Source organism: Agelaius phoeniceus, chromosome 24 (assembly GCF_051311805.1).
Source record: "Agelaius phoeniceus isolate bAgePho1 chromosome 24, bAgePho1.hap1, whole genome shotgun sequence".
Taxonomy (NCBI): Eukaryota; Metazoa; Chordata; class Aves; order Passeriformes; family Icteridae; genus Agelaius; species Agelaius phoeniceus.
Window position 1 is genome coordinate 1,668,110 of NC_135288.1, and position 13,536 is coordinate 1,681,645.

The 13,536-nt window shown below is 51.0% G+C and overlaps 1 protein-coding gene across 1 annotated transcript in view; it reads left to right on the top strand.

The window, feature by feature from the left end:
* Positions 1-13,536, top strand: part of IFFO2 (intermediate filament family orphan 2) — a 58,400-nt gene that overhangs the window by 33,649 nt on the left and 11,215 nt on the right. Inside the window, exons 2-6 of the mRNA XM_054647893.2 lie at positions 531-591; positions 934-1,029; positions 4,080-4,220; positions 6,210-6,355; positions 10,737-10,857. Coding sequence (XP_054503868.1) covers positions 531-591; positions 934-1,029; positions 4,080-4,220; positions 6,210-6,355; positions 10,737-10,857 — 565 coding nt within the window. The remainder of the gene's footprint in view (positions 1-530; positions 592-933; positions 1,030-4,079; positions 4,221-6,209; positions 6,356-10,736; positions 10,858-13,536) is intronic.

Sequence of the window (13,536 nt, forward strand, 5' to 3'; positions counted from 1 at the left end):
TTGGACTGCTTGGAATGAACTGGGAAATTGTAACATTTTTGATTGACATAATTTCCCTGATTCTTTCTGGACCAGAAACTTCCCACCTCGTTTGCAGCCAAATATCAAATGAACTGAAAGAGGGGAAATGTGGGTTAGAAATGAGGGAGGAATTGTTCCTGTGAGGGGCTGGCACAGGCTGCCCAGAGGCTGCCCCTGCATCCCTCCCTGGCAGTGCCCAAGGCCAGGCTGGAACACCTGGGGTAGTGCAAGGTGATCTTTGAGGGGATGGATCCCTGGGGTGGGACCTTGGAGCTCCCTCCCAGCCCAAACAATCTCTGATTCCCTGGTTCTGCTGGAGCAGTGCTGGTCCCAGTGCAAGTGGAGACAGCTTTGCTTCCCTCCCAGACTCCTGTTCTGTCTGAGGGACACCATCTGCTCTGCATTTCCACTAACTGTCACATTTCCTCCCACAGCCATCAGAACTTGTCATTCTGAGGGGAAAAACTGCTTTTCTCTGCTCTTGACACTTTGCACCTCTTGTCTTTCAGATGGGAAGAGGAGCTGACCAGAAGGATGAGCCTGGAATCCATGGTGGAAACCTTAAGAGAGGTGAGGTTTGGGCAGTGTGGGGTGAAAGGTCCAGGGCTTCCTGCAGCTCTCCTTATGCTGCCCAGCATTTTATTTGTCTTTTAATTAAAAATTTGCCCTCTGGCTAGAGCAGCTGTGCTGCTGTAGAGGACAGGGCTAACGCTGGGAAGCTGGAGCAGGAAATGATGAAGTTTGTGACAAAGTTTGTGACAGAGTGGGAGGAGGGAGTGGAATTTATAACACAGGGTAACAATTACATTTCATTAAAGAATGAAGTTCCATTGTAACCCCCTTTTTAAGCAGCCTGCTCAGGCTGAGTGGGAGCTGGGCTGGGCTCTCACCCCCTGGCTCTTTGCCTTGCAGGAGGCCCAGGAAGCAGAAGCTCTGCAGGAGGAGCTGAATGAGAAGATCGAGAGGCTGAAGGCAGAGCTGGTGGTGTTTAAGGGTCTGATGAGTGATGTAAGTACCCAGGGCCCTCTGTGGGAGTGTGTCCTGCACATGGCCCCATCCCCAGCCAGGTCATTAGCGAGTGCTGCTGTGTAATTAGCGAGTGCTGCTGTGTAATTAGCGAGTGCTGCTGTGTAATTAGCGATGGCTGCTGGGATCCAATGCATCAGACAGATCCCCCTCCCCTGCTTCCTGTCTGGTCTGTGTGGAGATGCATTAACTGCTGCTTACCCATACCCAGGACTCTGCCCTCCCTCCCTTCCCCCCAGCTGCTGGGCAGCCTCGGATCTGGGAGAAAAGGGCTGGAGAAGGCCCAGGCTGGGGAGCAGGCTCAGCCCTGGGCAGCTCCAGCAGCTGCTGGCACGGGGACTTTGCCTGGAGCCATGCAAAAAAAAAAAAAAAAAATCCTTTAGGAACACATTGTATGGAATCCTGGACTGGTTTGGATTGGAAGGAGCTTAAAGATCATCCTGTTCCACCCCTGCCATGGCAGGGACACTCCCCCTGTCCCAGGCTGCTCCAGGCCCTGGCCTTGGGCACTGCCAGGGATCCAGGGGCAGCCACAGCTTCCCTGGGCACCTCTGCCAGGGCCTCACCACCCTCACAGGGAGGAATAAGTGTTTCCCATCTCCCTTAATGAACTCTGAAAAGATCAATCCTGGTTCAGGTATTGGCTTTGCTTCCAGGGCTGGTTCAACCTCATGGATAAAAAAAAAACAAACAAAAAGTCTTGTTTTCTCAGGAATTTCCTCATGTCTCATTAGATACTGAGCTCTCTTCAAAGCCAGAGGATCTTTTAGGCCCTGAGTGGATAAAATTCTTTTATTTAGAAGTGAGATCATGCAGATATCTGGAAGGATAAGCCAGGTGAATATTAAGGTGCCTTTCTCAGTAAGTCTGAGGTAGTGCTGAAGCCATTTGTCTGAGGAATAAACCCTGTTACGCTGATTTACTCTGTAATTTTTGCACAAACAGCCTTCTCCTGACTTCACAGAAACCTGCAGAACCCGCTCCCAGGTGTCAAATCCATTCTCTCAGGGCCACTAGATCTGCTCCTGGGAAATTTGGCAATTAGCTGTGTGTCCTTCTGTGCTTAATCAAGGGTGGCTGTGCTGGGTTAGAGCCTGGAGGGGAGAGGCTGCTGGGGCTGGGGCCTGGCTCCATTCACCCAGGAGCTGCTGTGTGTGCAGAGAGGGAGGTGCTGCTGCAGGCAAACATCCTCTGGGCTCAGGGAAAGTGCTCTGGGCAGGCTCTGAGGGGTGAGGGAACGCAAGGAAAGCACTGGGAGTGCTTGCTTTGAGCCTCATGGGCAAATATTTAGAATAGAGAAGTGCAAAATGTTGGCACGTGGCTCTTTCCTTCCTGCAGATAAGGATCAGCAGCTCAGCAAGTGAGATTGTGTCAGTGTTGAGAGATTTATTTTCCTCAGAGTGTCTGGAAAACCCAGATCTCCAAAGGTGATTCACAGAGGCTGGAGAAGAGACTGTGTAAAAATTTAAACCAAAAAAACCTCAAATTCTAAAGGTGGTTCACAGGGGCTGGAGAAGAGACTGTGTAAAAATTTAAACCAAAAAACCTCAAACTCTAAAGGTGCTTCACAGGGGCTGGAGAAGAGACTGTGTAAAAATTTAAACCAAAAAACCTCAAACTCTAAAGGTGCTTCACGGAGGCTGGAGAAGAGTCTGTGTAAAAAATTCAACCAAAAAATCTCAAACTCTAAAGGGCTTTGAGAGGAGTCTATGTAAAAATTTAAACCAAAAAAATCTCAAACTCTAAAGGGCCTTGAGAGGAGTCTGTGTAAAAATTTAAAACAACAATCTCAGACTTTAATGGTGGTTCACAGGGCCTGGAGAAGACTCTGTAATAATTTAAAACGAAAAATGATGGGGAAAAACAAATCAAACCAACCAAAAGCCCAAAGTTTTCTCTTAGAAAGGGGATTTGTTGTTCAAGAATGGTCTGCAAAGGGTTTTTCCACTTCTGTGTCCCAGGTGGAAGCATTGCTTAGGAGTGGAACTGTCCAGGAGAGAAGTCTCAGCTAGGATGGAAAATATGCTTTGGGGGTTTTTTAATGTTTCTTCCTTCACAAGGAGCCAGATTTCTGTCTGAGTGGGAGGATCTCAGAAATTAGAGCTACTACAAGGCAGTGTTTTCACTCAGAAATTCTCATGCAGAACTTTAGCTGGGCTGGGAGCCAGGTCAGTGCCAGTGAGGAATGTTCTCTGTGCCAAGGTTTTCATGGATCTCTTTGGATCCAATCATGATTTGCTGGTCCCATGCTCTGTGTGCAGTTGCTGTGGAGCCTGGATTCTGGTTTTTCAGCAGCTTCTCTGTGCAGGCACAACTTCAGTGTCTGCAAGAGGGGAAGTGTTGCATCCTCACCAGGATTTACATTTCACTCTGCTCTGCTACAGAGGGGGTGCTCTCCATTTTTCAAGTGTTATTTATGGAATCCCAGAATGGTTTGGGATGGAAGGGACCTTCAGGACAACCCAGCTCCACCCCCTGGCCTGGGCAGGGTCTCCTTCCACTGTCCCAGGGTGCTCCAAGCCCAGCCTGAGCACTTCCAGGGCCAGGGCAGCCTCGCTTCTCTGGGCATTGCATTGTCCTGCCCTGTTCCTGACCCACTGAGGCTCCCTTGCCACTCTGAGCAGTTGTTTTGGGGTGGGTGCAGGTTTTTTTTCAGTGGCAAACCCCTCTGAGTTGGAATTTTGTTAGAATCAGGGGTGAGCTGTGGAGTCCTCAGACTGCCCCGGTAGGAAATTTATTCCCTGGAACAAAGGTTCTGTGGAAATTCCTCCATGGAATTAAGGCTCTCTGGAAAGGTTTCCTGTCTGTTCCTTGCTGGGGTTCTGTTCTGGAGGCCACAGCTGTGGTGGTGGCAGCACAGGGAGAGTTCTGTCCCTGCTCTGTGCCCGGGCACTGCCCATGCTCTGCCTGCCCCAGAACAGGGTGTGAGGTTCAGCACTGGTGTGGCCTGGGGTTCCAGAGATACTGTGGGGTATCTCCTCTTGCCTGAACTGTCTAATAATAGAAGATAATCCCTGCTGTCCTTCCTGCAGCCCATGACAGACCTGGACACAAAGATCCAAGAAAAGGCCATGAAGGTGGACATGGACATCTGCCGCCGAATCGATATCACGGCCAAGCTGTGCGATGTCGCGCAGCAGCGCAACTCGGAAGACGTTTCCAAGATTTTCCAGGTGATTAGGCCCTGAATTTTCCATAGGGCAGGGCAGGAGGGAGCAGTGCTGAGCAGTGTGGCCCAGGTCCTTTGCCTTTTCTTGAACTCTCTCTCTGGAGCTGTGTTTCCCCCGCTGTCTGTCAGGGTAGCTCTGCTGCGGGAGCTGCTGCAGCACCAGGAGCACAAAGTGCAGAGAGTTGGACAAAAAAAGGAGTCCCAGGATGTTCTTTAAGCTGTGCTGTGAGTCTGATGTTAGTCTGTACTGAATGCAGGGAAAAAAAGAAGTGTTACAGGGTCTAGGTTTGTATCATTCCTCCCTCCCATTTGTTCCCTTCACAAGTGACAGGTTTTAAGCTCATGGAACTGTCATCTGAATGTTCTTATTTCTGGCTCGAGCTCTGTGGCCAGAAATAACATTTCTGTGATGGTGAGCTCTGGCTGCTCCAGTTGCTTTCCTTGGAGCTCCTTGGATGGAGCTCGAAGGAAAGTCCTTTAATTTGCTCCAAAAGCGAGCAGTGACAGCTCTGCTGGATCAGGGCTGTCACTCCCAGTGCTGCTGGTCTTGTCATAACTGCAGTTCCAGCTCTGACTAACCCACCTTCCTTCTGCTTCCATCTAAATGTGTCTTGCTCAGGCTTTCAGTAAATCTGATGCTTTTCTGTGTGTAGTGGTAGCACACAGTGTGCTAAGTGCTGTCAGAAACACTGTAAAAGATCCTTGTGGGCTCTGCTGGTGAAGCTGCTGAAATGTTGGATGGTTTTCCCCTTGTGTTCCCCAAAAGACTCAAACCTCCTCAGAGGAGAATTGTTTCTCTGGCAAGTTGAGCCACTGTATGGTGCCAGGGCTCCTCCTTGTCTCTGAGGGGAATTGCTGAGTCTTTGTGCTCAGAGGTGACTGCAGAGCACACTCCTGCTCAGGCCTGCAGGGGTTAAAATGACCAGGAGAACAAGGCCAGCAAGGGATGGTCTGTGTGCCAAGGAGAGGGAAAACTGCTGTAGGGTGGGAGTGGATTGTGTGTTTGAGGTTCTGGCACTAGCTGTGCATCCTGTGTGTTCCCATCCCTCTGGGATCCTCTGGGATCATCCTGTGTGTTCCCATCCCTCTGGGATCTGGGATCATCCTGTGTGTTCCCATCCCTCTGGAATCTGGGATCATCCTGTGTGTTCCCATCCCTGTGGGATCCTCTGGGATCTGGGATCATCCTGTGTGTTCCCATCCCTCTGGGATCTGGGATCATCCTGTGTGTTCCCCTCCCTCTGGGATCCTCTGGGATCATCCTGTGTGTTCCCTCTGTGCCCCTTGCAGGGCTGTCCCTTGAGTTCCCTGAATTTCATTTCTTGGGGGCTCTCCAAGCTTTTCCATGGCTCAGCCAACCCTTCTTGTGTGCTGAGGATCCTCAATTTGCTGCTGCTGCTGCTGGGGTGGGAAATTTATTCCCTGGAACAAAGGCTCTCTGGGAATTCCTCCCTGGAATAAAGGCTCTCTGGAAATTCCTCTCTGGGAATTCCTCCCTGGAATAAAGGCTCTCTGGAAGTTCCTCCCTGGAAGTTCCTCCCTGGAATTAAGGCTCTCTGGAAGTTCCTCCCTGGAATTAAGGCTCTCTGGAAAGGTTTCCTGTCTGTTCCTTGCTGGGGTTCTGTTCTGGAGGCCACGCCTGTGGTGGTGGCAGGAGAGGGAGAGTTCTGTCCCTGCTCTGTGCCCGGGCACTGCCGCCCCTCCTGCTTTGCCCCGGCTCATCCCAGCCTTTCCCTGGCTCCTCCCAGGCTGTGCATGGCCCCTGGCCGGTGCCAGGCTGGCTCGGTGACCGTCCCCAGAGCTCTGGCAGCCCCTGCCGCTCGCTTTGCTCTCCCCAGCCGCTTCCTGTGCTCCGTGCGCGCTCCTCAGGCCGGGCAGGGAATCCTGGGCAGCCGCACCCCAGGCTCAGCCCTAACCCCCCTCTGCTCTCCTTGCACCCCAATTCCCCTCCCAGGCCCCCAAGGCCTGCACTCAGTGCTGTCTGTGCCCCCAGGTGGCTTCCAAGAAGAAGGAGCGGAAGCTGCCGTCGGACGAGGAGCTGTCGGAGCAGGACGCCGACAACAACGGGCGCTTCTCGGACGATGAGGTCAGCTGCTCCCTCAACATCACGGATGAGATGAAGAGGATGTTCAACCAGCTGTGAGTACCCTGCAAAACTGCCTGAGCCTGCAGTCTCTGAGCTGGCAGCCTGGCACAGGCCAGGAGCTTTTGGGCAAGTTCAAATGAAATTATCGGATTTTAGCTCCTCCCTCAAAGTGGGAGGAACTACAGAGGGTGTAAAAAATACAAACTGGTTTTGCTATTCTGCGTTGCTGCAAAAGAGGAAAAAATGCAACAAAAAGAGGCAAAACCAGGAGTCTGTTCTGCGTCTTGGGCTGAATATTTGATTTCTGGAGTTTGCTGCTGCTTGGCTGGATAGAATTTGAACTGAGAGCTCAGCTTGGGGTGGATACAAACCTCTCAGTTTTTTTGGGAGGTTTTTCAGTTGGGCTGCAGGCAAATGGGAGTGGTGGATGTGTCTGGAAGATCAGTGGACAACAATTTATAGATGTCAGGAATGTTGGTGTTGTCAGCTGTTGCTGCAAAGTCCAATATCCCACCCTGGAAGAACTGGAGTTTATTTTGCCCAAAGCTTTACCCCAAACCAAAGCTTTACCCCAAACCAAAGCTTTACCCCAAACCACATTCCTCCCAGGAAGGAAGTTTGCAGCAGCCCAGGAGGGACTCTCAGCACGTGGTGCTGTCTGAGCAGTTCAGGGAGGTGGCTGGAGGTGTGCCTTGTGTCCCCTTCTCCCATCAGGGCCAGGGTAGGGACCCCCAAAATACTCCTAAAACACCCCAAAATATCCCCTAACCCCACCCTGGGACCCCCCAGACCTCCTGGGAGCCACAAAACGCAGGTGGGGACCCCCAAAACCCCTCCACAATACTCCTCAAATCCCTTCAAATACCCCAAATATTCCTAAATTCCACCTTGGGAGCCTCAAAATGCAGGTGGGGACGCCCAAAACACTCCTCAAATACCCCCAAATATCCCCAAAATACTCCTCAAATATCCCCAAAGACCCCCAAATATCCCCTAACCCCAGCCTGGGATCTCCTGGGACCCCCAAAACCCCCCAAATCCTTCTCAAACACTCCCAAATATCCCCAAATTGCATCCTGGGAGCCTCAAAACGCAAGTGGGGACCCCCAAAACCCCCCAAAATACTCCTAAAACACCCCAAAATATCCCCTAAACCCACCCTGGGACCCCCAAACCTCCTGAGAGCCTCAAAACGCAGATGGGGACCCCCAAAACCCCCCAAAATACTCCTCAAATACCCCCAAATATCCCCTAGCCCCAGCCTGGGATCTCCTGGGACCCCCAAAAGCCCCCAAATCCTTCTCAAACACCCCCAAATATCCCCAAATTCCACCCTAGGAGCCTCAAAACGCAGGTGGGGACCCCAAAACCCCCCCAAATATCCACCAATACAACCTGGTGAGGCTTTTTGAACTCTCTGCTGTTCTCTTTTGGGAGAACAGAGAAAAGCCCCAAGCTGCAGCAGCGTGGGTGTGACTGCAGCACCCCAGGGCATGGGGGTGTCCCCTGCCAGCCCCTGCAGGGACAGCAGAGAGAGGAACTCCCAGAGCTTTCCTGTGATGTTGTGAGGTGCCCAGGACGAGGTGAGAGATGAGAATTTGACTCCATGTTCTCAGAAGGCTGATATTATATTATATTATATTATATTATATTATATTATATTATATTATATTATATTATATTACTATATATAATATATTACTATATTATATATTACTATACAATATATTACTATATTACTATATTACATATTACTATATTACATATTACTATATTATCTATTACTATATTATAAATTACTATATATAATATATTACTATACAATATATTACTATATTATATATTACTATATTATATATTACTATATATAATAGAATAGAATATAATAGAATATAATAGAATATAATATAATTTTAGTATATAATATATTATATTATATACTAAAACTATACTAAACTACAGAGAAAGGATACATCAGAAGGCTAAACAGGAATGATAATGAAAGCCCATGGAACTGATTCCTCAGAGTCTGCCACAGCTGGCTGTGATTGGTCATCAATTAAAAACAATTCACATGGAAACAATCAAAGATGCACCTGTTGCTAAACAATCTCCAGGCCACATTCCCAAGCTATCAGATCATTATTGTTTGCATTCTTTTCTGAGGCCTCTCAGCTTCCCAGGAGAAAATCCTGGGCAAAGAGGATTTTTCAGAAAATACCCTGGTGGCATCTCCCAGCCAGGGCAGGGCAGGGTTTGTGGTGGGGGCACACGAGGGGTGCTCTGAGCACCACCAGCTCCTGCTCTGCTCTCAGGCTCTGCCAGGAGCTCTGTTTCAGGGCAGCATTTCCTCCTTTCTGCCTGAATCCCCTGTGTGGATGGGATGGTTTTGGCCAAAGCTCTGATGATTCCCCTTGTTAGGGCTCCTTTCAGATGTCTTTAGGCCCTCAGTAATAATCAGTGTAATAAATACAGAATTTTGACTTTTCCACTGCTAAATTCAGTGTGACAAGCAGGCAGTGTGTGGATTTTTTGAAAAGCAAGAAGGTAAATGTACCTGCCAGGTTGGTCATGCATTTAGGTTTTAATTTTGTTCCCAAACCTGCCCTGTGCTACCCAGTTGGTTTTGGTCCTGCTAATGAAATTCTTATCTCCATGTCCTATTACCCGTGGCACAAAGTGCTACAGGAGCCTGTTCTGTCAAGCTGGGGTGAAAACGTTGGTGGGGATGGGCCCTGGGGTCTTTGTGAAGCTTAGAAATAGATAGAGGAGCTGGTATCATTAACAGAAACAAACCAATTTGCTTTTTAGCTGTAATGAACATGATTTTTAAGAATTAAGTAGCACAAAATCAGAACTGCAGTGGATATTGTGTGAGGTCAGCTCAGGGGCCGTTGTGCTCTCTGACCAGGACAGATCTTGGAAAAAGAGAACAATTGGAAGAAGTGGAATTGCAAAAGGCACACTCAGGAGTGTCCAAGTGTTTAAAATGACATTTTCCCAGTGCTGCTGATCCAGACAAACCTCCTGGCCCTTGCCAGGCTCTGCAGCCTCCCGGGACAGCATCAGGCTCCTTCCTGAGATCTTATCAGCTCAGAGGAAGTGAGCTAAAGCCATAAAAATGCATCAGCCTGGAATGCACGCTGCTCAGGGAGAAATTCCAGCTCTTTGTCAGGGCTCCTTAACCACCATGAGAGCAGCTAGTGCTGTGTGCTCTGCAGCTTTCCCTCATTGCACAAGGTTAGAGCAGAAAAGGGTGTGAAAGGCCACTCCTGCCCTGTGCTCTGCCCTCAGTGGCTGCAGCAGTGGCTGTGCTGCTCTGCACATGGCAGGGGCTCAGCCTTTTCATCCTTGTTCCTTCCAGCCCTGGTGGTTCCTTCCATTCCTGCTTCCTTCCAGCCCTGCTTCCTTCAGCTCTTGTTCCTTCCAGCCCTTGTTCCTTCAGCCCTGATTCCATCTATCCCTTGTTCCTTCTAGCCCTGCTTCCTTCCAGCTATTTCTCCTTCCAGCCCTGGTTCCTTCCAGCCCCTGGTGGTTCCTTCCATTCCTGCTTCCTTCCATTCCTGCTTCCTTCCATTCCTGCTTCCTTCCATTCCTGGTTCTTTACATTCCTGCTTCCTTCCAGCCCTGCTTCCTTCACCTCTTGTGCCTTCCAGCCCTTGTTCCTTCAGCCCTGATTCCTTCTATCCCTTGTTCCTTCCAGTCCTGGTTCCTTCCAGCTCTTTCTCCTTCCAGTCCTCGTTCCTTCCAGCTCTGCTTCCTTCACCCCTTGTTCCTTCCAGCCCTGCTTCCTTCACCCCTTGTTCCTTCCAGCCCTGCTTTCTTCCAGCCCCGCTTCCTTCCAGCCCCTGGTGCTTCCTTCCAGCTTTCTCCTTCCATCCCTTGTTCCTTCCAGCCCTGCTTCCTTCCAGCTTTCTCCTTCCATCCCTTGTTCCTTCCATCCCTTGTTCCTTCCAGCTCTTTCTCCTTCCAGCCCTGCTTCCTTCCAGCCTTGGTTCCTTCCAGCCCTGCTGTGTTCCAAGGCTGCAGGGGAGCCCTTGGCTGAACCCCTCTGTGAAATCCTTGTGGGTTCTGAGCCCTGTGACATCCCCTGAGCTGCGTTTGGGCTCCTTTGGAGGAAAGAACAGCTCCAAACACTTCTGTGGTTTTGCAAGCAGGGGAAGCTCCTGTGCAGCTCCCTCTGGAGGGCAGAGCCAGGCCTGGTGCTCCAGCAGCAGCTCCACCAAGGAGCTTTTATTGTGTCCTGGGGTGGCAGAGAGCCCAGCAGAGAGGCCCTGGGCAGTGCCACGGGCTGTTGGGAAAAGCTGTGAGGATTTCCAGCGCTGCATTGTCCCCATTCAGCTCTCAGAGCCCATTTTTCTAGACAATTAATTAAATTAAGGACTGAGGGAGTGGGGCTGCAGTGCCCTGGGTGATGGCTCTTTGTTCTCCCAGCCGTGAGACCTTTGATTTCGATGACGACTGTGACAGTTTAACGTGGGAGGAGAACGAGGAAACGCTGCTGCTCTGGGAGGACTTCACCAACTGCAACCCCTCCATCGACCTCCAAGGAGAGGTGAGTTCATCCCTGTTATTTTCTCCAACTCTTCTCTGCACAAACTCTCCCCCAGCTACTCCTTGACAGCCATTTGAGCCTGTGGGTGTTGGACTGGTGATCTAGTTTGCCACACAGACTGACTCTGATTTTGAAATCCTCTTAGTGCTTCCTCTCTGTGGCTGATTTGCAGTCTGTGCAATCACTTCATTGGCCAAACTTTACTTCCTTGGCTCCTTCAGAGTGAGTATTTAAAATACTGAGTGAGAGGTGAACGATCCAAGGTGTCTGTTCCAGGCCCATCAGGGAATTTGTCACCCTTCAAAGCTTTCTCTGAAGCTCTGGGCTGACAGGAGGGAGATTTAAATTTGATTTTAGGAAAAAATCCTTCCCTGTGAGGGTGAAGAGGCCCTGCTGTGGCTGCTCCATCCCTGGCAGTGCCCAAGGCCAGGCTGGATGGGTTTGGGAGCAGCCTGGGACAGGGAAGGTGTCCCTGCCCATTGATGGGGTGGAATTAGGTGAACTTGAAGCTCCTTGCAGCCCAAGCCAGTCTGGGATTCTGTGATCTTCCACAGCACCTCACTTTCTGTGTGAATTATCACTCCCACTTTATGATGATAATGTGTGGAGTGCAGGGCATGGGGTTGCACAGCTGTTCCTGTGGGGAGCTGAGCAACCTTGGCATGGTCTGGGGAGGTGTTGAAGGGTGCAGATCCCATCCCAGACAAAGAACCTGTGCTTGCAGGGCCACAAAACCCCCAGGGATCCTCTGGACCCCTGAATCTTGAGCTTCCCTCAGCCCACTCGGTGGGGATCTGCTGGCACTGGTGGATAATGAACAGCTTCCTTTTAATCCTGAAATCCCAGGGAAAGGCAGCTAATCCAGCCACTCCAGAGCCTTCTTAAACCAGCCTGGAGAGGGCTGGGAATGGCTGGGGATGGCTGGGAATGGGCTGGGGATGGGCTGGGGATGGCTGGGAATGGGCTGGGAATGGCTGGGAATTGCAGGAAACAGTCTGGGAATAACTGGGAAGGGATGGGAATGGGCTGGGAGTGGCAGAGAATGGCTGGGAACAGCTGGGAATGGCAGGGAACAGCCTGGGAATGGCTGGGAATGGCAGGGAACAGCATGGGAATGGCTGGGAATGGCAGGGAACAGCCTGGGAATGATGGAATGGCCAGGAATGGCCGTGTTACTGCATCCTGAGCAGCACAGGGTGGGAGGTGGGAGGTGGGAGGTGATCCCTCCCAGCCTGGGAAGATGCTGAGGCAGCAGCCTGGGGGATGTCTGGCTGCCAGGACGTGTTCCTGTTCCACCTCCCTGCTCCTGGATCATCCATCCAGAGCTCAGGGAGCCTCTGGGGATTACTGGGAACTGCTGGGGCTGCAGAAACCACGGGGAGTGGCACAGGGATAATAGGAGCAGGAGAGTGGCACAGGGATAACAGAGAGTGGCACAGGGATAACAGAGAGTGGCACAGGGATAACAGAGTGGCACCATAGGGATAACGGGGGCAGAGAGTGGCACCATAGGGATAACAGGGACTGGAGAGTGGCACAGGGATAACAGGAGCAGAGAGTGGCACAGGGATAACAGAGAGTGGCACAGGGATAACAGGGACTGGAGAGTGGCACCATAGGGATAACAGAGAGTGGCACCATAGGGATAACAGGAGCAGAGAGTGGCACAGGGATAACAAGGACAGGGAGTGGCACAGGGATAACAGAGCGTGGCACTATAGGGATAACAGAGCGTGGCACCATAGGGATAATGGGGGCAGAGAGTGGCACCATAGGGATAATGGGGGCAGAGAGTGGCACCATAGGGATAACAGAGAGTGGCACCATAGGAATAACAGAGAGTGGCACAGGGATAACGGGAGCAGAATGGCACAGGGATAACAGAGAGTGGCACCATAGGGATAACAGAGTGGCACCATAGGGATAACAGGAGCAGAGAGTGGCACAGGGGTAACAGAGTGGCACAGGGATAACAGGAGCAGAGAGTGGCACAGGGATTACAGGAGCAGGAGAGTGGCACAGGGGTAACAGAGAGTGGCACAGGGACAAGAGGAGCAGAGAGTGGCACAGGGGTAACGGGAGCAGAATGGCACAGGGATAACAGAGAGTGGCACCATAGGGATAACGGGGGCAGAGAGTGGCACCATAGGGATAACAGAGAGTGGCACCATAGGGATAATGGGGGCAGAGAGTGGCACCATAGGGATAACAGGGACAGAGTGGCACAGGGTTAACAGAGAGTGGCACAGGGATAACAGGGACTGGAGAGTGGCACCATAGGGATAACAGGGGCAGAATGGCACAGGGATAACAGAGTGGCACCATAGGGATAATGGGGGCAGAGAGTGGCACCATAGGGATAATGGGGGCAGAGAGTGGCACCATAGGGATAACAGGAGCAGAGAGTGGCAGCGATAAGGAGGAGAGGGAGAGTGGCAGGCTGATAACGAGCAGCCTGGTGCAGGAATTAATGAATTAATGACAGCTGATTTGCATAGCCGGGCGTGCCGGGCTAAGCACAGCAATAGCGCCGAGCCCAGGCCCCGCGCGGGGGAAACTCTAAAGATTTTAAGAAGCTTAAATCCTTCTAAATGAAAATTATACAAGGAAAGGGTAGATTTGGCTTGTAGATGGAGGTTCAGAATAAAGACTGCTCCGGCTGTGCCTGCTCTTTAACAC